At 38.6% G+C, this 26674-nt stretch overlaps 3 protein-coding genes and 1 pseudogene across 4 annotated transcripts; 3 read left to right on the forward strand and 1 right to left on the reverse strand.

Annotated features, from left to right (window-relative positions):
• The first annotated feature begins 2620 nt into the window (after window positions 1-2620).
• LOC119894414 (dispanin subfamily A member 2b-like) lies at window positions 2621-4444 on the forward strand. The gene is made up of 2 exons (XM_038707152.1): window positions 2621-3137; window positions 3651-4444. Exons 1-2 carry the CDS (start codon window positions 2907-2909, stop codon window positions 3858-3860), a joined length of 441 nt encoding a protein of 146 aa, XP_038563080.1. The 5' UTR covers window positions 2621-2906; the 3' UTR covers window positions 3861-4444.
• A 4772-nt stretch (window positions 4445-9216) lies between these two features.
• Window positions 9217-12886, forward strand: LOC119893743 (annotated as a pseudogene).
• Window positions 12887-15389: 2503 nt separating this feature from the next.
• LOC119894415 lies at window positions 15390-16872 on the reverse strand. 2 transcript variants are annotated; one of them, XM_038707153.1, is made up of 3 exons: window positions 16505-16872; window positions 16028-16280; window positions 15390-15845 (listed from the first exon to the last, which is right to left on the reverse strand). In XM_038707153.1, the coding sequence occupies exons 1-3, from the start codon at window positions 16762-16764 to the stop codon at window positions 15687-15689; spliced, it is 672 nt and encodes a 223-aa protein (XP_038563081.1). In that variant the 5' UTR covers window positions 16765-16872; the 3' UTR covers window positions 15390-15686. The 2 variants fall into 2 exon arrangements, with proteins under 2 accessions (XP_038563081.1, XP_038563082.1); XM_038707154.1 differs by having other exon boundaries at window positions 16121-16280; window positions 16505-16868.
• A 7823-nt stretch (window positions 16873-24695) lies between these two features.
• Window positions 24696-25942, forward strand: LOC119893034 (dispanin subfamily A member 2b-like). The gene is made up of 2 exons (XM_038704955.1): window positions 24696-24946; window positions 25500-25942. Exons 1-2 carry the CDS (start codon window positions 24725-24727, stop codon window positions 25656-25658), a joined length of 381 nt encoding a protein of 126 aa, XP_038560883.1. The 5' UTR covers window positions 24696-24724; the 3' UTR covers window positions 25659-25942.
• Window positions 25943-26674: the final 732 nt, after the last annotated feature.

The raw sequence follows: 26674 nt of genomic DNA on the forward strand, positions 1-26674 counted from the left end.
AAATGAAACAATAACGTAAGTGTGTATATATTATAGACAAAAAAAATAAAATTTATTAATAAAAATAAATGAAAATGAAAAAACAACTATAAAAATCTGTGTTAAATGTGAAATTTAAAAACAAACCAATTACTAAAATATCAAACAATCAAAATAATAATAATTTGAAAATTAGAGTTTCCACTGGTTGTCCTCAGTTCGTGGCATGAGGAGATATATTTGGGCATTTCTCCCAGTAAATAGAGGAGTTTCTGTGTGTCTGATATAAATTCGAATTCAGGGTATATTTGGGAAATGTTTGTCTCAGTGTTTTATGTTTAGAGCATGAAGTTATAAAGTGCAGCTCTGTCTCTACCTGTCCTGTGTCACACTGGGAGCAGAGTCTCTCCTCTTGTGGTAGCCAGCTCTGTCTGTGACGACAATTTTCTATGGCCAGGCTGTGTTCATTCAGTCTGTATGTTGTCAACATTTTTCTTAGGACATTTTATTGTGCTCAGGTAATTTGCCAGTGTGAATTCTCTTTTTAGGGTCAGATAACATTGTAATTTACTTTATGTTTTAATAATAATAATAAATTGAACGAACTCAAAGTCACTTTACAGAGCAGAAAAAGAAACATGACCAAAAAAATAAATAAATAAACAGTTTGGGTCGTTTCTTTCCAGTATTCAATATATTTTTCTTTTTGCTTGTTGATAATTTGGTTTGGTCTGCTTGAGTTGGTGTTGCTGTCCTGAGGTTGTTGGGGACTTGTTACTGCAGAGAGCCTCAGGACCAGCTAGCTGAAGGGACTCTTCTCTTGTTTCAGCTCCTGGTATGTTAGGGCTTTGTGATGGTATGTCTGGGGGTTAACTGATTTTAAGTGATTGTAAAATGTAATTGATCTTTTCTATACTTTTAGTGAGACGGGGTATTGGCCTTCTCTGCACCTGCAGGATGCTCTTACAGAACTCCGTATGGAAAGATTCTATGATTGTTTTGTCCCATTTGTCAAATTCATTATTAAATTTTGGCCCTCAAATTTCACCACCATATAGAATTATTGGTACAGATTGGAAAATTTTAAGCCAGATTTCCTTGCTTTGTCCCTCAGATCTTTCACATCCATGTTGAGGTTTGCTGTGTATGTAATGTTGAGGCCAAAGTAAGTGTAGTTTTTTGTATGTTGTAATTTAGTGGTGTCTAAATAGAAATTGTGTGTAACCTGATTGATTATCATTATCTTAGTCTTTGCTGTGTTTACTGTCAGGGCTGAGGTCTGACAGAATCTCTGCAGGAGGTTAAGGTGCTGCTGCAAACCTTCTTTAGTAGGTGAAAGCAACACTAAGTCATCTGCATACAGCAGACCTCTGATCTCTTTGTCGTTCAGGGTGAGGCCAGGTGCTGTGGAACGCTGTAGTTGGTTCGCTAATTCATTGATATATAGACTGAAGAGAATTGGACTGAGATTGCATCCCTGCCTCACTCCCCGGCCCTGGGAGAAGAACTGTTTGTTGCTGTTTGTTTGTTTCCAATTTTTATGGCACATTCACTTTGTATACATGTTCGTAATCAAATCAAATGTTTTTCCTCCAATGCCACTTTCAAGTAGCCTATAGAAAAGGCCCTTGTGCCAGATGGAATCAAAGGCGTTTTGGAAGTCAACAAAACAGGCATATACCTTCTTTTATTAATGATTCATTCTTGATCTATTAATATCTGGAGGGTATGGTCCGTTGTGCTGCAATCTGACAAAAAAACAATTTGGCATTTATGCAGAATATTGTGGTCATCAAGAAAGTTGACAAGTCGTTTATTAATGATGTTGCAGAATATTTTTCCCAGGTTACTGGATACACATATTCCTCTGTAGTTATTTGGATCATATTTATCTCCGGATTTATAAATTGGGGTTATTAAACCTTTGTTCCAGATGTCTGGAAAAGTTCCAGTTGATAGAATAATATTGAATAGTTTCAGTATAGCCAATCTGATTTTATGGTCTGAGTATATGATCATTTCGTTGATTCCATCAATACCACAAGCCTTTTTTCTTTCAGGGACTGGATGGCTTCTGTTAATTCTTGTTCTGTTACAGGGTAATCTAGAGGGTTTTGGTTGTTTTTTTACCACTGCCTCCAGAATATTGAAGTCACTTGTAGGGATCCTTTCCACGATGTTGTTAGACAGAAGCAGTTTTTGTGAATGTAATGCTGATCGGCACAATTGCCCCAAAAGAATATGTTGGAGCCACTGCTGCCGGTTCACAGCTGCCAGCTGAAGCTATCAACTCCACAGATTCCAAAACTAGTCATTTCGACATCAAAATATGTGAAAATAGGGCCCATGTTTAAAAATAATTATCCTTTAAGTGAGAGCTCTGACATGCTAGTGGTGCTACAGGAAAAGTCAGATGATCACAAAATCATTGATTCATCCACTGGGCATCAATGTCTGTACAAAATTTCATGTCAATCCACCAAATAGTTGTTGAGATATTTCAGTGATGGGCCGACTGCTCAAACAACATTGCCATGCCCAGAGTTCTGCAGCAGGCATTGTCAAAAAAAGCAAATCATTTAGAATTTCTATAGGTTTTTATAATGAGCTCAGCATTGGCTTCCCATGTGCTAGTTCTTTTTTTGCAGGTTTACTTTTAGAAATTTGACAGACAATTTTAAGGATAGTTTTTTATCTAGTTTAACAGAAGGCATTTCAATCTGCAAACTATTCAGGACAACTAAATAAAGAAGAAGCAAAAAGTCAAGTGTGGCCAAACAAGTGTGGTTACCTTAGTTTACATCATTGGCTCTTCATGCAATGAAAGGCTAGTACAAACCTCAAACGATTTAAAAGGAAATCAACACAGTGACAGTTCTTGCACACTTTCTTGTAACCTGCACTCCTAATACTTTGAGCTGACAACGATGAATCCTATAGTTCACCCAGCAGAGGCTGTTCCATTACAGGGAAGGTATGATGGGCAGTTTGGGCAGTTTGGACAGCTTGGACAGCCTGGAGGACCTACATTGGTTCAGTACACCACTGTGAACATGACCACTGAGTCCCCCAAGGACCACATCATCTGGTCCCTCTGCTGCTTTTTGTACTTAAACCCCTTCTGCCTCGGACTGGCGGCTCTCATCTTTTCTATCAAGGTGAATTCATGTGCGACAGTTCTTAATATTCAATCTTCTGTTATTGACTATTAAGCAATATAAGTTCTTACAAAGGCCAGATAGGGTTAGAGGAAAAAGGATTTGCCAAATTCTTTTTAGGAAGAAAGTGATAAGTAAGACACAGTCCTCACTGAGACATTTTAATAAAACACTAAAATACAAAAAATAACAGGAATAAAATTTGATGAAAACACAAAGACAGCAGATATTTTAAATGTGTTAGAAACTCTGCTAGACATTCTTGACGATGAAGAATCATAGGTCAGAGAACAATAATGCCAAATAAACAACAACCCAACTATAAGTATATAAATGTAATTAAATTTAATAAATTAATAAAAAGAAGACAGAGATCACATTTGCAGCCTGAAATACAATAATCTAAAGATTTTGCAGGAGATTATGAGATTGAGCCTATGATCAACAGTTCAAGTTCCCTCGAGCATAACGATGAATCCACTTTTAAAATCAGTGTGCTTTGGTCCTTTACAGGCCAGGGACCGGAAGGTGGTTGGAGATCTGGATGGTGCCCAATACTATGGCTCAACTGCCCGCTGTCTCAACATCTGGGCCACAATCCTGGGTGCCATCATAATGCTTATTTCCATTATTACAATGACTGTCATTGCCGTAAAGATACATCAGATGTTCAGTTCAAACAGCCCTTACAATCCCAGTTACAATGACAATTACAGAGGCTAAATTTCAATAGTGTTCAATGAGTGGCCTGCTGCTGTGGCTTGGTGGTACTTGTATTTTTCTACTTTGTGCTCATGGCACAATTTGTCACTTTTTATACCTTTTTAGTAATATCCTCAATTGAAACAGATTCGCACTTGGATAGAAACGTAGGCCTATCTCACCAGATTTAATGATGTCAATAGTCACATCAGATTGGTCACTTTGTCTGCTTACTACCATCTAAAATATATTTCTGTAATCAGAGGAGCACTGTTCAAGCAAGACTTAGATAAGCTTACACACAACTTTATTTCCAGTAGATTGGATTACTGCAATGGTCTGTTCACAGGGCTTTCAAAAGAGGCTCTTCAGCAACTCCAACATATTCAGAACGCCGCTGCCAGGGTCCTCATAGAAACTACAAAATACGAACACATTACATGTTCAAAATATAGTGAAGCAGCATTCTGTGTACATGGAACACAGTCCTGGAATAACCTACCAGTTGATATTTGACAAGCCCCGACTGTGAATGCAAAGTAAATACAGAAACTATTACTTTACACTGCCTACTCCACCAAGTAAAAACTTTATATCTTAGCTTAACAGCCTTAATTGTTCTTAATTTAATTAAATGGTGGTTCAAAATGGGGGGGTATTTTTTGTGTTATATTTATCTTTTATTTTTACTTGATTTAAAAATGCACTAGAATCTTTTACCTTTGCTGTATTTTTGTAACCTTTAAAACACATTGAATTGCTCTGGTGTATGAAATGTCCATCTATCCATCCATCCATTGTCAACCGCTTATCCTGCGTACAGGGTCACAGGGGGTGTATGAAATGCTAAACAAATAAAGTTGCCTTGTCTTTTGATGGACAGAATGTGTCAACTCTTCAGGACATTTTTTAAGAAAGAAAAAGTCATGTACTGTATGTAATTTGCCAAAACAACAGCCAACACAAGTGTGTTGTTTTTGCTTTTACCACATTGGCTTTCAGTGGAAAAAACAGGTATGTGCTAACTACAAAAAAACTTCACAAGGAAATTAACACTTACAATTACACTCAGGCAACTTCCTGACTCCAAACCACAGTTGAACTGACAGCAATGAATCCAGCTTTGCATGCTCAAACCCGTGCTGCCTCGTTTGACTGCTAGTAACGCCATGAAGCAATTTCTTTACAAGTACGTCCCAATTATGACAGACATAACAGACATAACCAACATCTGTTGTGAACTCTGCAGTCTCACATACATTTACTTCAACTACGTTCACAGTCTCTTTTCACTGGAAGTAGCGAAGAAGTAGCACATCCTGCAGATCACTCCTCGTTTAGGCAGTGAGTTCCTTTCTGTTTATTGCTATTTGGTACTAGATTTAATGTTAAACCTTTAAATAACTAGACCGCATGCTTGGTGTCGCTCAGAACATATAATATAATTCTTATTTGCACTTTAGAAATTACATTTAGCTACAGTGTTGCAGTGTTACAACAATCTGGGAACTTTGTAGTAAGTGGTAATTTTTCTTTTCTACAGACTGAATTCTGAAATCACCACATTTTACTTACAATTAATGGTTGAAACTAGATTTCAAACTTTGTAGTTCAAAAGGACTAAAATGTAACTCAGACAGTTTGTTGAAGATCTCATCAACTCCATCCATCCATCCATCCATCCATCCATCATCAACCGCTTATCCTGCATACAGGGTCACGGGGGGCTGGAGCCAATCCCAGCTGACATCGGGCGAAAGGTTTTACTGCTACAATAAAAAAAAGATAAATCCAATAATTATTATGATGTTTTGCATTCTGAAGATTAGGATGTTTTTCCTGTTCTGGCTACAGTCAGCTCACAGGTCCTCCTGGTCGTAAAGGTGAAAGAGGATCTCCTGGGCCAACTAGGGTACCTGGGAGAATAGGTGGGCAAAATTGACTACCAAAATCATGGTCCTAGGAACACTCACAACACATTACTGACCACACCCCAGTCCTCTCTTTTCTGAATTCTGGCACCCCCTGTTGTAAAGGCTTTGTCCATCCATCCATCCATCGTCAACCGCTTATCCTGTGTACAGGGTCACGGGGGGCTGGAGCCTATCCCAGCTGACATTGGGCGAAAGGCGGGGTACACCCTGGACAGGTCGCCAGTTGTAAAGGCTTTGTTTTAGTGACAATTCTGCAATCTCTCTCCAAGATATCAACCCTCAACAGACAGCCGAAGTACCCCAAAGGAGGGGGTGAAAGGTTTTTCTCCACTCCCAAGTGCTGCTTGGGTAGTTTCAGCCATAAAACCTACCACCTCCTGTGAAGTTGAGATAACAGACTCTATGCATGACTGTTAAACTGACAATATTAACATTACACAGAGACTAACCTCAACCTGAACTAGGCTGTGAGGACCTCACTGACTATAAAGGTGTCACCCCGACACTTCCCAGAGACTAATTCAGCCGGAACCAGCCTATCAGAACCCTTTTGAAAAAAGGTCAAGAGACGCTAACTTTCCCCACACAGGGTAGCCATGGCAACCGTGCCCCCCTTTGCTAATTATTCCCAAAGATCCCCTTCCTCAGTCTTGACTCTCTACCTCACCAAAGAGCCATTAATTTGGACTCTTAACATGCGCTCTCCCTCTTCACACCCAGTTGTGAAACTGTTGAGAAACCCCAGACGCCAGAGAAGGACAGTACCCCGAATTCCTTTGTGTGGAAAAAGGAATATTGTCTCCTTATAACTTGCCTATTACCTTGTTTAATCAAATAATCTTTGTTAAGTTACTTAGTAATTCTTGCCACTTTAATTTGAGTAGTTCTATTACCATGTTCTTGTTAAGACTGTGTTGAAAAGAAGAATCCATAAAGCAAGTTAATTTGCAGTGTTTTAATCTTCCTCAATACTCACTGATATTCCTTTAATTTATGTTATACTAATGCCATGCTTCAACACCAGTGTCCCCAAAGAGGACAAACTAAGTATTACAGGTCCCTGTTTCTTTAATGCCTCTCCCCCTGTTTTAATGCATCACTCTGTATTTTATTGGGTATAATCTAATGCCATATTCGTGTAACTTGCTTATATTCTCTAAGTAAGAATGTTTAACAGCCAATATTATCCAGGAAATGTTAGTTCCTTCCATCCTGAAAATGTGTTTAACTCGTAACCATTCTAATCATTACAATGATTACTTAATAGTTTCCTTTTTATCAAATGCTGAAAACAGTATAACTGTTAATGGCATTTAAGGTTTGATTGTGGGAAGGTATTTGATTGAAGTACACGCAAATAGACTTTAAAATAGACAATTAAGGGACAGCCTCTCTCAGGAGACCGGAAATAAACCCTCAGGGGAAACACAGCCCCCTCCTGGGACACGCCCTAGGACACATAACACGGCGACACGCGCTTGCTCTCTCTCTTGTTCTCTGGTCTCTTATGGCGGTCTCTTAGCTCTTGTATGGCAAGCCATTAGTGCCAAAAAACGTCACTCTTGTAGCATGTTTTGCCAACAAAACGGCGTTTTGTGTATAAAAACGGCGTTTTGTGTATAAAAACGGCGCGAAAAACGCCGTTTTATTTTGACACGCCGTAAAAAGCCGTAAATTGTAAATTTGTAAAATGATAATGAGCTCCGCCCTGTGGATTTTACAGCCACTAAATTTGAAGTGTTGTCACCCAATCAGTACAGAAGAAGAACAGACCACACAAATTCAGCACTGATCTACTTTACTGTGATCGTAGCCACCTAAAGGCAGAAAGTAACCACAGACAAACATGAAAAACTCAACACAAAAGTCCCAGACTGATCAAGTAAATTGACTACATTTACTAAAAATATTTAGCTACTCTAGGTTATAGCTTGTAACATCTATTGATTGATGATTTTAGATCAAATTTGACATAAATAATTAATTTGCTTTTTATTTATCATCACTGTCAGATTAAAGTATCTCCTAAAATAGAACATACAAACACAAAGAAAGTAAGAAATCACCATAAGTGGAACAACTATCTTTACATGGTCATCAGTGAACAGTTTAAGCCTCATTTGTCTTTTTATGAGCCCTGCAGTCTGTGCAGTATTGATAGCGAGCCTACCCTTGTTTCTACAAAGCTTTGTTTTACCATGTCATCCTAAATCCAGGCCAAAGGCAACCTGACACAAACGTGTGTTTCAGTCGATTCAGGGAAAAAACAGCTTGTCATTTATTCCCTGGCTTTTATTTATTTATCCAAAGCTATCCTTCCGGACTCCTGCGATAATATTTATGTTACCCCAAAACACTACATTATACAAGTTGCTACAAAAACTTATCTTATTCCATATTTATATATTTCCACATTTATTTATGTTGACTGTATGTTTGTCTACATGTAGCACCTTATCACCACAGCAAATTCCTCGTATGTGTAAAACACTACTTGACAATAAAGCTCATTCTGATTCTGAAAAGGCATCTGCAGGCTATTAAGATACTTGGTTTTAAAAAAAAACGCTGCATTTCTTTCCTCCAAAATGGACATATTTGAGACAACGAAGCCTGGGAGGCCAGCCACGTGGGTTAGTTATGCCAGCAGCAGCCCAAAGGACATCAAAACCCACGAACCGAGCCAAGGTTAACAGCCATCACTACAAGTTTCTTCAACTAAGTTACCAACCAAAGTGGCGGACCTGGCTTGCCATATTGGCAGAGAAAGCGACCGGCAGAGGGCGTGTTAAGCCGTCTCAACCGAGAACGCACGCAACTCAGCCAGTGTTAGCCCGGCCGAACATCAACCGGCTGGAGAAACAACAAGCAGCAAGGAACCAACGCATTCTGTGGTTGAGTTGATGTCCAATAGTTTTTAATCCGTTAGTTTAATCCAAGCCAAATTTAAGTTATTACCATAAATTGCATTTATTGGTTCTCTTCTCTCTCCCTCCTTAGACTCAAATCTTTTCCACAATAGACCACTAAATCCACATTTAACTCCCATCATTTTCATTGATTGCATCCTGTTTGCTTAATCATTATTGTTGTATGTCTTTAAACCCACTTTATATCCACCTTTAGTTAGTTAATAAATTTCACCGAAATCACAGGAACTGTGTGTGTATTGTTTGACTCCAACTAACTGTAACGGAGGATTTATGCCTTCGATTTGAGATTGACTGATCACTAGGAAATAATTGTATAATTATTAAGATATACTTAAAGGTTCCTAAAGCCTTGGGCAGACAGCAAATCTTTAGGTGGTGCCCTTAATGAGGATTTATGAATTAATATTAATATTCATAATTTGTATTATCAGTAAAGAAGGTATGCTACATAGGCAAGACTTCACAATTCTGATTTGACCATGTAAATTCTTAGTCGGGACACCCATAATTATGTCTCTTTCTCTGACTGATTCAGAGGACGACTTGGAGCGAGGAGTAGCTCTGGACCTCGGGGATGTGATGGAAGCTGTGGAGGTTATATATATTCTATATTTTATAAAGCAGTATTTAATTTTGCATCATTAGTATCAATGGGCTGCCAATGATTTTTGCACACTGTGCAAGCATGATAACACAGCTAGCTCCCTCTCCTCATTCTCTAAAAAACATCTACTTGTTGAAAGCAGAGCTTGAAGTGGAAAAATAGGTGCCAGTACTATCCAGAACCTAGAGGAGTATCTAGTATGCATAAGTGTATTAGTGAATATTATAACATTAAATAAAATGTATAACACTTTATTTGGATAGTCAGATAGTTTATAGAGTATTTGTAACATTCAAACAGCTTGTTAGGCTAGTTGAGATTCAACAATTCAACCTTTAACAAAGAAAACCATTTTCTGATATTACACCACTGTATTTCAATTAGTACTAATGTTATGTCATGTTGTTTATTATCATTTCCAATATTAGTATAGGCTACTATATAGCTTACAGGTAACAGGCATGCCATCACTTGTAAATAAATCTTTTCCTTATATAAGTTTATACAAACCTAAGAATGCTGCCTTTTGTCATGCTTCATCATGCTGAAAACTGATGTTGTTCGGCTTGAATACCCATAAGGTAGTCCCACCTTAAAGGTCCAGTGTGTAATATTTCTGAGGATCTATCGACAGAAACGCAATATGAGATCTATAACTATGTTTGTAAAGACCTTACATTATAAACCATTATGTTTATATTACCTTAGAATAAGCCATTTATATCTACATAACCGCGGGTCCCCACTTTGAACGTCGCCACATTGCATATTTCTGTGATAAGTGTAGCTCTGTCAGTCCCCCGCTCCTGTTTGCAATAACAGAGAAATGTGTAAAAGTGCAAACTGTCGGACTTTTAAACTAGAGTGACATTAGCTTGAACTGTCGTGAGAGACAACCAGCTTAGATAACGAGCACAGTTTTTTACCGGAGAAACAGACAGAAAGTGGAGCCGTGGGAGCTAGCCTGCTGAGTAGCACCGCTGTGAGGAGGGACCCCGCCCACGGGAATTGCATCGCCTGTGCAGGTGTCTTTCTTGTTCAGTGATCGAGGTTTGCCTGATGGCTTTCGTCACATGAATCTTCAAACTGGTCAATGTTGCTGGCGGGTGTGTCTGCCGCAAGTTCCATTACAAGGTCTGTTTAAGACCTGATTTAACCCGCATTTAACTTTAACCTCCTCCATTGCTTAGTTATGTCCTATGTGCTGCCCTATGTGCATGTTTTTTAGACTGATCAAGGAATAAAGAATCTGCCAGTAGAGGAGGCAGACCGCCTGGCTTCCACCAACCCAGATTATGCCACTGGAGACCTGTTCAACAACATTGCCAATGGCAACTACCCATCCTGGTCCTTCTACATCCAGGTCATGACCTTCAAGCAGGCCAAGCAGTTCTTGATGTGAGAGGTTTTTTTTTTTTTTTGTTGAAGTGAGTGAAGAATTTCACCAAGAGAGCTAATTGTAATACGGGTTATTGACATTATTAAAGAGGTCATATTATTCTCATTTTCAGGTTCATCACTTTATTTAGGGGTTGTACCAGAACAGTTCACATGGTTTCATTTTTAAAAAACACCATATTTTTGTCAAACTGCACATTGCTGTAGCTCTTTTCATACTGCAGCTCAACAATTAATAGTGATTATAGAACATACACAAGTACAAATTATTTTGTTTGTCAGAACATCAAAAGTAGTTATTATAATCATTAGAAAGCATATTTTAATCCAATTGTTTATATGTCCTTCTTTGACTGCACAACAAAAACCAATAGTGATGCTGACATTGAATGAAGTCAGTGATGATATTTATAACTGACTTCTCGCCACATTATCATACTTTTGTTTGTACTAGCCATTCCACTCTAATACAATACTAAGGGTTGTCCACTAGATGTCACCGTTTGGACCGTTTCAAAGGTGTTTACATAATTAACCTTTTGCAGCACATCTTCTTCATAGTGGTTCAGTGCTTCAGCAAGCGTTCCCATCAGTAAAAAGCAGGCATATGAGAAGGTTTTTTTAATTTGCCCAGTGTAACCAAACTCTGTAGAATATATGCACTTACAACAGTCGACCGCACCATGCAAAACACTTGGAAAAACTTACCTGAAAAGTTTAACACAGCATTTACAGCATCCCATATTTAAAGCCATAGTGACTGATGTGTCTGGCATCAGATTTACTCATTATAAGTAAGCTTAGTTACTTTCTTTTGCAGAATTGAACCCTCAACAGCATTTCTTTTCTTCCTGCCCCACTCACCAGTGTTTGGTCTGTCTAGCCTCTAGGTGGAGCTCCAAACTACTATCCCAACAGCTTCAGTGCCTCAGAGACCCAGCCCCAGTGTGTGGAGTCCAAGTTTAAGGTGTCTCCAGATGTGGAACGTTACAACAGTGCAGATGAAGACAATTTCACAGAGGTGAAGATAACATCACACTTCTATAGGCCTGTTTTCTGTGACCAGGCCATTTAAGCACATAAGAGCTAAATAAGTGTTTTTGATTTGTATATTACATATGTTCCTGTTAATTAACACACATCCAATGCATTGCATTTAGAGGGGCGCTGTTTCACTTATTGTAAGATGGTGAGAAATGGGGAAGAGATGACAACAACAACAACAACAACAACTCATAAGATTTATCGAAACTATAAACATTGTGTTCATTAAAATGATAGTGTGATAAAAACAGGGGAACCCTGGCTTCCCTTGGCCTCTGGGAGAAAACGGCACTGCTGCTGGGTGTTAGTCAACAACATTGCCAAGTAAACTCAATTTTGTAGTTTGACCGCGCGCACACGCCAACACACACTGGTGCGGAGCAGAATGGGCTGTCCACAGCTAACAACTGTTATAACGTTATGAAATGTTTCCACAGAAGCAACATGAAAAACAGCTGCAGGCATCTGACACACTACGCTTGTTAGTGATCTCCAAAAAATCTCTTTCTGGTTTTCCAGCCTGCAACTCTACTTGTTCACTCATTACTTTCACAAGTGCTTCACAAAATGCTTTTATACAGGTGCAAGCAGCTGTTTTCAGCAACACAATGGTGTGAAACCCACTGTATGCTTCCTGCCCAGCATCAAACAGACAGGCAAAGTTAGCAACTAGCAGGTGGAGTACTTAGCAACAAAAGATATTAAGAAGTGGAGACCAAAAACATAACTAACACAAGTGAATATTGGACTTACATTTGGTGGCAAGTAACACAACTCCAAATGTATGCCATTTTTTTTGTTTGCCTCTCCACCCTACCTCCCCTGTTGCAATTAAAAAGACAGAAATGCAAATAAGATAATTATCACCATATCTGGGTTAAAGGGGGCAGTAAGTCATATTTCTACTGCTTTGTATTTACAGTACATTATATTAGTTTGTTAAAATAGCATTACCAATTACATAGTTACTTTTTTTAACTGCAATTTCTGTTTGACCTTGCAATTGAAATAATCTCATTCTCATTTATGCACTTTGACCAGGTTCTCAACTTTTTTGTGTGTGTATTGCAGGTTCTTACCTTCTACACCCAGGTTCTGAATGAAGAGGAGCGCCACAGACTTTGCCAAAACTGAAGGGAGCCCAGCTCTTCATCCAGAAGTGCATGGTGAGTCCACATCACCATATCTGTCTTTCATGCTTCCGTGCTTATATAAAAAAGTGGTATTTTTGAGTGAATAACCATGTCAAAGAATTTCCTTAAAAGGGGAAATACACTACTACTCAATTGACATGTACTTTTACATACTAATTTTACAAAATAAATATATTTTTATATATGTTTTTCAAAGAATGATTATTTGGGTTGGTGCCAGTTCCATGTAGTTGCTTGAGTTGCTTCCTGAATAAACCACAGGATGTAGCTTTTTGACTGCACCAGCGTCTCAGAAAATGTTGTAATGTGGGTGTAAGTCCTGTTTGTGTATTGGGCAACTCATACACATGGCAGTTTCAAAGTGCTACATTAAAACTTTAAGGGACTTAAAAATAGATTTTCTTCAAATTTCTCATAGCTAGCAATATTCAGGAGGCTCTTGATGTCTGATAAAACTCAGCCGTTCTGGGAAAAATTCACCAGGATTTGTCCCCCCCCCCCATTTTAAACCACCATGGTGTACAGGTACTGGTCATATAATTAGAATATCATCAAAAATTCCATTCAAAAAGTGAAACTTGTATAATGTATACATTCATCCGACACAGACTGATTTATTTCAAGTGTTCATTCCTTTTAATTGTGATGATTATAACTAACAACTAATGAAAACCCCAAAATCAGTATCTCAGAAAATTAGAATATTGTGAAAAGGTTCAATATTGAAGACACCTGGTGCCACACTCTAATCAGCAAAACACCTGCAAAGGCCTTTAAATGGTCTCTCAGTCTAGTTCTGTAGGCTACACAATCATGGGGAAGACTGCTGACTTGACAGCTGTCCAAAGGACGACCATTGACACCTTGCACAAGGAGGGCAAGACACAAAAGGTCATGCTAAAGAGGCTGGCTGTTCACAGAGCTCTGTGTCCAAGCACATTAATAGAGAGGCGAAGCGAAGGAAAAGATGTGGTAGAAAAAAAAAGTGTACAAGCAATAGGAATAACCGCACCCTGGAGAAGATTGTGAAACAAATCCCATTCAAAAATGTGGGGGAGATTCACAAAGAGTGGACTGCAGCTGGAGTCAGTGCTTCAAGAACCACCACGCACAGACGTATGTAAGACATGGGTTTCAGCTGTCGCATTCCTTGTGTCAAGCCACTCTTGAACAAGACAGCGTCAGAAGCGTCTCGCCTGGGCTAAAGACAAAAAGGACTGGACTGCTGCTGAGTGGTCCAAAGTTATGTTCTCTGATGAAAATAAGTTTTGCATTTCCTTTGGAAATCAAGGTCCCAGAGTCTGGAGGAAGAGAGGAGAGGCACAGAATCCACGTTGCTTGAAGTCCAGTGTAAAGTTTCCACAGTCAGTGATGGTTTGGGGTGCCATGTCATCTGCTGGTGTTGGTCCACTGTGTTTTCTGAGGTCCAAGGTCAACGCAGCCGTCTACCAGGAAGTTTTAGAGCACTTCATGTTTCCTGCTGCTGACCAACTTTATGGAGATGCAGATTTCATTTTCCAACAGGACTTGGCACCTGCACACAGTGCCAAAGCTACCAGTACCTGGTTTAAGGACCGTAGTATCCCTGTTCTTAATTGGCCAGCAAACTCGCCTGACCTTAACCCTATAGAAAATCTATGGGGTATTGTGAAGAGGAAGATGCATATGCCAGACCCAACACTGCAGAAGAGCTGAAGGCCACTATCAGAGCAACCTGGGCTCTCATAACACCTGAGCAGTGCCACAGACTGATCAACTCCATGCCACGCCGCATTGCTGCAGTAATTCAAGCAAAAGTAGCCCCAATAAGTATTGAGTGCTGCTTATGCTCAAACATTTCATTTTCATATGTTTCAGTTGGCCAACATTTCTAAAAATCCTTTTTTTGTATTGGTCTTACAGTATTGCTGAATTTTTTTAAAGGTTTCTCTTGCTTTCTCAAAACCTTAAACACAAATCACCAAACTTAAGCTACACTGTCAAAACCTTTGACTTTTCTTGCTATATCAAACAATTGCTTCAGAACTATGTTATCTTTACACAAAACCAAACACTGTTTTCAGGTAACACACACACACACACACACACACACACACACACACACACCAGAGATAAATGCAAAACACTGCACTCAGGGCAGAGCAGGGGGGAAAAAAATATTTTATGAAGTACTTCCTGCACACATACAGTAAATGTAGTCAAACAAAATATGCAGCAGTCAAACAAAATATGCAGCAGATCAATAGCAAATAGTCTTGGAATCATTCTGCCTCAGCATCATGCCTCTGGGCATGGTCAGGCCACAGGACCTCATCAATGTCACAGGCAATCCTGTCTCTTGCTAAGCAACGGGGAAAGAATCCTTTAGCATGCCGAATCCAACCTTGAATCGCTTCCACTCCAATGTTGTCACATGCTGCGTCCATTTACTGAATGAGATTTTCCTGAAGGATTTCTGTCATAGACCCTCCACCTCCATGCAGAAAAAAAAAAATTCTTCAATGGGATTAAGGAAGGGTGAGTATGGTGGGAGGCACACATTTATAAAACGTAGGTTATTTTCAAACCACTCACGAATTCTAGGACCACGGTGAAAATTCACATTGTCCCAGATTACCACATACATGGGATGCTCTGCCTGCTCATCACCTCTGTTCACGTCTCAGTAGTGCTTCCTGTAGAGCATGCAGAAACATTATAAGATGGGCAGTGTTGTAAGGCCCTAAAGTCACATGGCGGTGAATAACCCCACCCCAAAATCGTGACCATATGTGCTGCCATCAGCACATATGGCCACCACGCTGCCCTGGCAACTCTACAATGGCACGTTGACCAATAATGTTGCGGCCTCTCCTTCTCCTCTTGGTGAGATTGAAGCCAGCTTCATCCAAGAAGATGCACTCATGAGGCCTCTCCATGGAATCCAGTTGAAACATTCTCTATAGAAATGAACAAAAATTAATTTTTGAAGTAACGTAAATGACATAGCATTCCAGGCTTTATGGCTCTGTATACATGGGCTGCATTACATTCAACACAGTAAAGATGTACAGTAACTCAATAGTGCTGTATAATCTCTGGACATGATTACTTGTACATATTGATATCATAGCTCTTTTACCCTTTCAGAATTTCTCTCAAATGGTACTCTGTAGGCTTGTTTGAGACATGTCAGGTTGCGTTTCAGGACACAGTCAATTGTGGAGAGACTCACACTGTTGATTCCTTCAAAGTTCACGTTGTCTTCCTCAACTCGCTGTTGTATTTCACGCAGACGAATGAGATTATTTTGAAGGACCATATTGACAATAATGGTCTCCTGCTGTTGTGAAAACATACCTCTCCTTCCACCAGCATGTGGCAGTCTTTCAATTCTAGCAAAAAAAACCTCGTTAGAATTGTTCAGACAGGCCTAATGCATTGAAATGTCAACAAATATGTACAATACATAAAATACTGTTATACTGCTATTAGTTTTACTGTAATACTGCAAGAAGAGAGCCAATTTTTAGACATGTTACAGTAATTTACTGAGACATTCCACAACTGTATATACTCTACTGTAAGTTTGAGGGACCACAAATGATAGTACACTTACCTGTTCTCTTCTCTGAATGTCCTGACAATGGAGGCCACAGAGAACCTGCTTATATTTGGTTGAACACGTAGTCCTGCTTTCCTCATACTCATTCCACGAACCAGAACATGGTGTATGATTGTTGCTCTAATTTCATTGGAAATTATGGCTCTTGTTGTTGTTGTTGTTGTTGTTGTTGTTGTTGTTGTTCCTCCGTCTCCTCTTCCTCTTCCTCTTCCACCTTCTCTCTTGCCCTCCATTGTGAAAATCACACATGCCATCTGGATTTGACATGGCTTTATATCCTTCTTACTGATTAGGAGCAACACATTACTGATTTGAAACAGGTGTGTTAAATTTTGTGCGCTACCGATGACAACAGTGTGTTGCTTGTGTTTCACTTTTGGGGGCTGTGTTGTGACATTCTGAGTTGAAGGCACCAAATGGTTTTGCAAATGGATTTTAGTGTTTTAGCAATTGAGAAATACTGTAAGTAATATTCTAATTTTTGAAAATACTGAATTTGAGATTTTCATTAGTTGTCAGTTTTAATCATCACAATTAAATGAAATAAACATTTGAAATATATCAGTCTGTGTGTAATGAATGAATATAATATCCAAGTTTCACTTTTTGAATGGAAATACTGAAATAAATTAACTTTTTGATGATATTCTAATTATATGACCAGAACCTGTATAATTTTGATTGAGTGTTTGGTTATACGAAAAACTTTTCAAATTTGATTGCTTGTACTTTTACCACAAAGCCTTTAAAATAAGTTAATTGTATTAGATTGCATTAAAAGCCAATCAGAAGCAGAGAAGGGCGGGTCGTAAGAAATAAGGTAGTGTATTCCAAATCAAAGCTGCTTCAGACTGTGACCGTAACCTAGCAGATATAGCAGGTATAAGTTACTCAACCAAAGTCCACAACCACACAACATCATTGTTCCACATCTTACCATTAGGACACAGCTCATATATATATATATATATATATATAAAATCATAGAGACATAATAGATTTTTTTCTCATTTTGTCTCTCATAGTTGAAGTGTACCTATGATGAAAATTACAGACCTCTCTCATCTTTCTAAGTAGGAGAACTTGCACAATCAGTGGCTGACTAAATACTTACTGTATACCACCCCTGCTTTACTACTGTTATTAATGAGCTAATGCTAATTTGTCATACTTGTACCACCAGAAGAGCTACTGGAGGGACGTTACGTTCCTCACTTAAAAACGGAACAAAAGTAGGATTCTAGTGACTTACCCTGCTGTTGGACTCCCTTCCTCCTCATCCATGACTCCAACATGTTTACGTTTTAGGTGCTGAATCATCGCCGAGGTGCTCCCGTGCCATGCCATGTCGATTTTGCAATCCTTGCAATTAACACACTTGTTCGGTTTATTTAGTGTGAAATGCTCCCACACCTTGGATGACTTAGGTCGTACTGCTTTCTCTGCCTCCGCCATGTTTCAAAACAACGTTACGGGTCTCTCCGATGGTCTTTCCTCTACCTCCACTCTTCTCCGCGCATTTTTATTTTTGCTCCGCTCTGTCTATGAGGCGCCATACTGGACAAATGCGAACTCCGCGATTGAGTGACAGTGCGTGAGAGAGACCAAGAGTACTCCGGCTCATTTTTTTTTATATACTCAAACATATCTGCGTCGCAACGAATAGATTATGAAATTCGTTGCCAACTCTTTCAGAAATCGATTTAATCGTTTCGTTGTTGCAGCCCTAATCACAAATGAATTAGACAGGCATCTACTTAGTGAACGCTGTATAGCCTAATTTTGTATTAGGAAGAATGGGACACAACAAACATTGATGCTCAGATGTTGCTTTGATTGCTATAATAACATGCCAAGAAAGGTTACAGCAAAGTAATTACTTCATTTTATTCATAAGGAAAAAGGCCTTCTGATATATCACTTGAAAGCACGATAGACCAGCTGTTTGCAAGCCTCACTCAAACTAAGCCAGATGGGACTGATGAGGTTAAAGCAGGTTTGCATCTTAATGGATCTTTTAACACAGTTTGTGGAGTGGAACTGAAATGTAATTGAGGGAATTGACAAACATTTTATTGCAATGTGGGTTTGATCAAGCAGCAGCAAAACAATTAAATCTGACATTTCCTGTTTTATGTCTTTAAACCAAATGTATCCCAATCACCCTTTGAAAAACAAGACTGGCTTCATCCCAAGTCTATGCTAATGCTATACACTGTCTACACCCGATACTGTTTTAGCAGATACTATACAAAAAATCAATACACTTTACCATTTTAACAGGAACAGTATATGTGATGTAGGACGTAAATCTACTACAAATTTGGAAAGCTACTGCTACTGCAATTTCATATAGGGAAAAAAAAAACCCCTTTTCTTTTGTTTGTTTTTTTGAGCTGTCTGACCACATTTGTCTCATGACAGGTGAGTTCTTGCAGGAAACACAGTTGAAATGAGGGAGAGAAGTTTGTTGTGTACATAGAGGAACTGCTAGCAAGACTTTATTTCCTGTTAGTTTTTTTTTCTGTCACTATGGTACTAAATATGTGGTAATATTTCATCACTCTTAGTACAAAACACGGAGTACAACAAAGACATGTAAAAAGGCATGTTTCACATTGAAATACATTGTCTTTATACAAAGTACATTATTGTTAAAATACCTTTTACTGTCACTATGCTCATTGTTCCTAATTGATCTTTGAATAATTGCTATATGTGTGTATTGTTTCATTTGCCTTATGTTCAGATTCAAAACTTTAGAATCACCACTCTAAGGCGTGAGATTTTTACTGTATGTGACCTTGGTGGGATTTAAACGTACAACATTAATGCTAGTAGCTTAGTGCTCTAACAAACAGAGCCACAAATGACCACTGCTATAATTATAGTCTACAATACTGTAAAATAAACTACATGATTACCATCCATAATTGTTATAGTATTTGTTGCATTTGATTAGACAAAACCTACATGTTGCACCAATAAAATACTATAAAAGTTTTTCTTCCATCAGTGATTATAGAGGATGTCTTCATTGATCACAACTTGATTACATATAGGATAGATATATCAGGTAAGTGTATTGCCTAATGTGAAAACTGTAATATGCCTTTTACAGTACTGAAGCATACTACATTCTGCACTTCTAATGTGATTTGAAACATGTATCTTGCATTGTTTGTTATTGGATTCACTGGACGTTAAAAGGACTAAACTGAAAAGATTTCATTATGTTGTGTTTTGGTGATTAAACCATATTTTCTCATGATGTTTCACGAGAAACAAGAATCAGTGGTTGTGTGGTGAACGATGTTAACAATCCAAATAATTGCACAGTAGCAAGTTTTGTCTGTGTTACAAGTGCGATGACTTTAGAGTTTTATACTAGGAGTTGTGAAATTTTATCACATAATTGCTATAATATTACCAAAGCGATCAACACAAACTGTTTTCCAACACAGCAAACTCCTCTCTCCAACTCCGACTCACGCTTCCACCGTCATCTTCTTCAACAACTTGCCTTTCACAAGATTTCAGAGAGAAAGATGTCCTAGAATGAGAATTCTGTTTCTAGTCAAAAACAAAGGGTGTCACCTGAAGTCACTCGTAGGGATCTTTTCCATGATGTTGCCAGACAGAAGCACTTACTGTGGACATAATTTTGATGGGCACAATAGCCCCAAAGCAATATGTTGCAGTCGGTTCGTGGCTGCCGGCTGAAGCTATCTATTCTACAGATTCCAAAACTACTCATTGCGATTCCAAAATATGTGAAAACAGGGCCCAAGTTTAAAAATACAAATGATCCTTTAAGTGAAAGCTCTGGCATTCTTGTGGCTCTACAGGAAAAGTCAGGGGATCACCAAATCATTATGTTTCTTCCAATTCTAAAAAATTTCAGGGCAATTTGTTGTTGGGATATTTCAGTGATAGTCTGACTGCTCAAACAACATTGCCAACATTACAGCTGGCATTGTCAAATGTAAATGACATTGTGGCTTCCTATGTGCTAGTTCATTTTAGCAGTTTTACTTTTAGAAATGTGACAGGTATGGGACATTTAAAAAACAGTTTAATGTCTAGCATTTTAATTTTGAATTCAGTGTGCAAACTATTCAGGACAACTAAATAAATAAGAAGCAAAAGGTCAAGGGTGTCACGATTCTGGGTGAGTGCAGAGAAGGTGAGAGCCTAAATGCAAGACACCAGGGCAGAGCAGATGCAGTTCAGGGTCTTTAATCCATATGAAACAACAGGTAACAGGCTTACACGCAGTAGACAGGAAAATCCAACAGAACACTCCTCCACACTAACATGACTGAGTGAGAACACTACACTACAATGACCAGACAGAGAATGGACAGAAACACAAAACATTTATACATAGGGAGTAACGAGCAGGACAGGAGCAACACAGGTGACCGGGATCAGGGCTAACGAGGCAGGCAGAGAGTATGGAAAACAGAGATACAGGCAAGCAGGCAGAGAGACAGCAGGGGGGAACAGAGAGACACTTACAGGTGCAAAACACCATACATTAACTGGAACTCAAAGGATTTAGTGGACATGCAAGCAGAGGAACACTGGGGGAACAGACACAAGCAGGCAGATCACGAATACACCAACAACAAGGACCACAGACTGAAGCAAAGATTAGACATGGGCAAAATAACACAGAAGAACACAGACCAGAAGTAAACACTAAGACATGAACTGAGACACAGAACTAGGAGCTAAGACACAGGGCTAAGATGCAGGAGCTAAGATGCAGAATCAAACCTAAGAGACAAGACGGATACTAGGTAAACTTAAAGATGCGGATGAATAACATAAACAAGGCTACACAGAATACATGACAGACAGGTACGAAGTGAGCTAAACAGAACCAGGAAATGAACAACACAAACAGGGACCGGACTAATGACACAGAGAGGCTAAGGACAACAAGGTAACAGGACAACACTGACAAACTCAACCACAGACTAAGATAACTCAACAGGTAAACACAGGGAGATAAAAACCAAACGGGTGACAAATCAGGCAGAGCTCACAATGACATAACAGACTGGACACAGGACAACAGACCGGACTGAACCCTAAAACACAACATACTAAACAACAGACACTGAACTGATCAAATGTAACCAAAACTCAGAGGGCCAAACTAAAACATGGCTGACAGGCAGAATGTGACAAATGGTGGTTAGCTTGGTTTTGCCTCTTTGGCTCTTGGTAGATTAAAAGGCTAGTGCTAACCTGCAAACGCTTTAAAAGGAAATCAAAACAGTGACAGTTCTTGCACACTTTCTCTAAACCTGCCCTCCAAACTTAAAGCTGACAATGATGAATCCTATAGGTCACCTGGCTGAGGCTGTTCCATTACAGGGATGGTATGATGGGCAGTTTGAACAGCCTGGATAGCCAGGAGGAACTACAGTGGTTCAGTATACCACTGTGAACATGACCACTGATCCCCCCAAGGACCACATCATTTGGTCTCTCTGCTGCTTTTTATAGTCAATCACATTCTGCCTCGGACTGGCAGCTCTCATCTTCTCTATCAAGGTGAGTGTATATGTGACAAATCTCATTTGCCAATATTCTGTCATTCACTATTAAAGAATAATGAAAATGAGAATTTTAGTTATATTAGTTCTTACAAAGGCCAGATAGAGTTAGTGGAAAAACACAATGGGTTTGCCAACTTTTTTAGGAAGTAAGTGCTAAGTAAGACGCAGTTCACACCAAGACATTTTAATAAAACACTAAAATACAAAAGATTACATGAATCAATTAGATTAAAGTACAAAGACAACAGGTGCTTTAAATGTATTAGAAACTCTGCAAGACATTCTTCAAGATAAAGAATCTGAGGTAGAATAATTATGCCAAAAAATAACACCTCAACAATAAGTAGATAAATGACTTACAGTTGCTAAATATGTCAAAGATCACATGCTGAGCAACTAGGGGTTAAGTGTCTTTCTTAGGGATATGTTGGCGGATGTGTTGCAGCGGGAATGAAACCTGGCATGTGTCTTATCCACTGCTCCAACGCAACCCCTTCCTATTTGTCTGGTCTTCTTCTGCATGTTGGAAAATTCACAGGACTAAAAAAAGCATCATCACCCCAGTCTTCCAAAAATAACTTGGTACACTTGGTACAATTTAATCCCAATAGCAATGACACACTTTTATCTCCAATCTCAATTCATCCACCTATTCCAATCCAATCCACTTTATTGCTACAGCACATTTTACAAACACAAAGTTACCAAAGTGCTGCACAGAAGACTCAAACATACAAAACAATTAATATAAAATTTTGTAAAAACAAAATAAGAGCATCAGGTTTAAATACTAAAATACAGTAAAATAATAAAAGACATCAGAGGACCACACAATTCACGCAGAGTTAAAAGCCAAAGAATAAAAATGTGTCTTTAGACGAGACTTAAAACACTCAACTGTAGGGGCTGTTTGGACATGGTGGGGCAGAGCGTTCCAGAGTTTAGGTCCAACCACAGAAAAGGCCCTGTTCCCCCCGAGTTTTAAGTCTTGTCTTGGGGACCGCAAGCTGGAGCTGGCCCTCTGACCTCAGTGACCACGCTGGCGTATAAATTTGGATGAGGTCCGAGATATATGTTGGGTCCAGTCCATTCACAGCTTTAAAAACAAACAAAATCTTAAAATCAATCCTAAAACGAACAGGAAGCCAGTGCAATGAGGCAAGAATTGGAGTTATATGAGCGAGCTTTTGCCTTGATGTTTTACCCACTAGCTTCCTTAAAACAGTTTTTAGCAGCCTAATCAAAGAACCAATTGATATATTTAATAATGCTCCAATCTGGCATTTTACCAAAGGCTTTGAAAACTTCAGTTCTTTAGCCACTATCTAAAGAACAGTCTTGATGCAACGGTACTGAATAACTATCATCCTATATCAAACTCACAGTTTTAAGATAAAGTAATTGAAAAAGGTGTTCCCCAACAACTTAGTATCTTTTTAAGACTGCTTCAATAACTTTCATTTAGGATTTCAGGCCCCATCATAACACTGTTAATGCAATCATAAAAGGTGCTAAATGACTGAGGAAAAGTCTGTGTTTTAGTATTGTTGGATCTCAGTTTTGACACTGTGGGCCATCCAATTCTATTACATAGATTAGGAAACTGGGTGGTACTCTCTGGAACTGTCCTTAAGTGGTTTAATTTATATCTTCATGACAGAAAGTATTTTGTTTCCATTGGAAACTGTGTCTGAGCAGATGGTCATGACCTGTGAGGTGCCACAAAGGTCCATCTTGGGGCCTGTCTTCTTTTAGCTCTATATACTTTCTTCAGGCCTAATTATACAAAATAATATAGCAGCGTAGATAGTTAAACACACAACACGCAAATCTACATTTAATTTACACCGGATGACTATTGACCTGTTGGATCTTTGTTTAGCAGGGAACAAATCAATGACTGGATGAAGCAACATTTTCTCCAACTAAATAGAGATAAGACTGAGATAATTTACTATAATGGTCTATTCTAAGGACTTTCAAAAAAGGCTCTTCTGCAACTCGCAACAACTAGGAAGCACGTTATACCAGTTCTAATTTCCTTACACTGGCTACCAGTCACTCAGAGAATTGACTGTGGCTTTGGGCCCAAATATATCTCTGATATGCTTGTGCCATATGATCCTCAGAGAACCCTTACGACATTGCTTACTGACTGTCCTAAGAGTTACAACAAAACCTGGCGAAGCAGCATTCTGTCTACATGGAACACAGTCCTGACATAACCACCCTGTTGATGTTAGACAAGCCCCCACTCTGACCACAAAGTCAAAAAAAAAACTATTATTTTACACTGCCTGCTCCAGCAGCTAAAAAACCTATCTTCTTAGCTTAGCTTTTAAACAGTCTTTATTTTTTACTGTTTTATATTGATCTTAATTTAATTAAATAGTGCATGTAAATGTGGGTGTGTTTGCTGTGTTATTTTATCTTTTATTTGTACTTGATTTTGTACTTAATCTTTTAAATTTTTTACCTTTGCTGTATTTTTGTACCATGAACAAGTGTGTTGTTTTTGCTTTTACCTCATTGGCTTTCAATGGAAAAACCATGTGTGGGCTAACCACAAAAAAAACGTAAAGGAAATCATCACTTAAAGTGACACTTGCACAACTTCCAAATTACACTTGAACTGACAGTGATGAATCCTGTAGACTACCCGCCTGAGATTGTTCCATTGAAGGGAAGGTGTGATGGGCAGTTTGAACAGCCTGGACAGCCTGGAGGACCTACAATGGTTCAGTACACCACTGTGAACATAAACACTGAGCCCCCCCAGGACCACATCATCTGGTCTCTCTGCTGCTTTGTCTACTTAAACCCCTTCTGCCTCGGACTGGCAGCTCTCATCTTCTCCATCAAGGTGAGTTCATGTGCAACAGTTCTCAATTGTCAATCTTCTGTTATTCCCTTTTAAATTCTATTGACAAAGAATTTTGGCAATATCAGTTCTTAGAAAGGCCAGAAAGGGTTAGTGGAAAAAGAGGAAAGGGTTTACTAACTTTTTTAGGAAATAAGTGATAAGTAAGATATAGTCCACACTGAGACATTTTAATAAAACACTAAAATACAAATAATTTCAAGAATCAATTAGATTAAAGCACAAAGACAACAAGCACTTTATATGTGTTAAAAACTCTGCTGGACATTTTTCAAGATGAAGAATCAGAGGAAGAAGAATTATGCCAAAGAACAACACAACCCAACGATAAGTATATAAATGTAGCCTAATTAAATTTTTTTAATTATAAAAAAGAGAAATATATCACATTTTCAGCATAGAAATACAAGAATCTAAAGCTTTTGCGGGAGATTATTAAACCCATGCTGAACATTATCAGTTTAAGTTCCCTTGAGGTCGATCATGAATGAGCTGTGAATCTACTTTTAAAATCGATGTGCTTTGGTCCTTGCAGGCCAGGGACCGGAAGGTGGTTGGAGATCTGGATGGTGCCCGACATTACGGCTCAACTGCCCGCTGTCTCAACATCACGGCCACTGTCCTGGTTTCCACCATGATCTTGATTTCCATTATTATATTGACCGTCTTTATTATAGTGGCACATTACCACTAAATTTCAGTAGTGTTAAATGAGTGACCTGTTGGTGTTGCTTGGTGATCCTTGTGTTTGTCTGTTTTATGCTCATGGCACAATTTGTAACTTGTTATACCTGTTTAGTACAATCCCCAAGCAAAACAGATTCACATTTTATTGGTGTTCCAAAAGTCTTAAATGGAACTACTTCTCAACTGCAATCAAGTTTTAATATCAGACTTTTCCTGTATGTGAGACTTGTGTCTTAGCAATTGTTTCAGCCGCACAGTTTCATTTGTCAATAAATGAAAGTTTAAATTTTACGTTGCCTAACTTTTCTGAAATGTGCTTGTGAGTTTTTAGGGGTGAAAACAATTATAGTGCTACCATGTACTGTTTATATATTTTTATTGAGAACAGACTTTTTTATTTTAATGTAAAGTTTGATCAAATGGCAGCACAATAGATGTAACCTATGAGTGAGTTTGTGTGCTTGTCTGCAGGGCTTCATCTGTTAGTGCTTGTATTAGCCGAGTAGGGGCATGGCAATGAGTTTATTAACTTGTGTTTTCTAAACCACTGGGCAACTTCTGGCTTGAAGGCTTTTGCATCTACCCTTCTATAATTTCCTAGTTTTCTAGGCGTAGTTTTCACACTGATTTCCACTCATCTGTGTTTTAGGATCTTTGATCCAGCCATAGGTCACCCCTAGGAGAACGAGAGACCTGATTTCTACATGTCCTTTTAATGGCGAAGTCACTGTGGCTTTATGTGATTACGTCACACTTAGTTCAACATTAATAATGTCTGAAAAGGATGGATACGTCTGATACGTTGTTTTATCAATTCACGCAATGAATAGTCATTAGTTGAGCATTACTTAAGTACCTCAATTGTACCCTTATTATAAAGTGTTACCAATGGTGTCTTAAATAACAATATCACATTACTATGTCTTTACCATTCTCATATCAAATGATTAATAATCAATAAAACTTCAGGTTACATAGCATTGTTAAAATAATTACAAGGGTATAATTGTAGCTAACCTTTAA

This window comes from Micropterus salmoides, unplaced genomic scaffold, assembly GCF_014851395.1.
Source record: "Micropterus salmoides isolate LMB-PRFRI ecotype aquatic unplaced genomic scaffold, ASM1485139v1 Ms_hic_scaffold_8, whole genome shotgun sequence".
NCBI classification, from domain to species: Eukaryota; Metazoa; Chordata; class Actinopteri; order Centrarchiformes; family Centrarchidae; genus Micropterus; species Micropterus salmoides.

Bases quoted from the DNA above. Each gene is read 5' to 3' on its own strand.
- LOC119894415 (XM_038707153.1), bottom strand. From the start codon at position 16,764: ATGGCATGTGTGATTTTCACAATGGAGGGCAAGAGAGAAGGTGGAAGA. The intron at 16,281-16,504 runs GTAAGTGTACTA...TTTTTTTGCTAG, and splicing joins ACATTCAGAGAAGAGAACAG to AATTGAAAGACTGCCACATG. The intron at 15,846-16,027 runs GTAAAAGAGCTA...TCATTTCTATAG, and splicing joins TTGAGAGAAATTCTGAAAGG to AGAATGTTTCAACTGGATTC.
- LOC119894414 (XM_038707152.1), top strand. From the start codon at position 2,907: ATGAATCCTATAGTTCACCCAGCAGAGGCTGTTCCATTACAGGGAAGG. The intron at 3,138-3,650 runs GTGAATTCATGT...GGTCCTTTACAG, and splicing joins CTCTCATCTTTTCTATCAAG to GCCAGGGACCGGAAGGTGGT.
- LOC119893034 (XM_038704955.1), top strand. From the start codon at position 24,725: ATGAATCCTGTAGACTACCCGCCTGAGATTGTTCCATTGAAGGGAAGG. The intron at 24,947-25,499 runs GTGAGTTCATGT...TGGTCCTTGCAG, and splicing joins CTCTCATCTTCTCCATCAAG to GCCAGGGACCGGAAGGTGGT.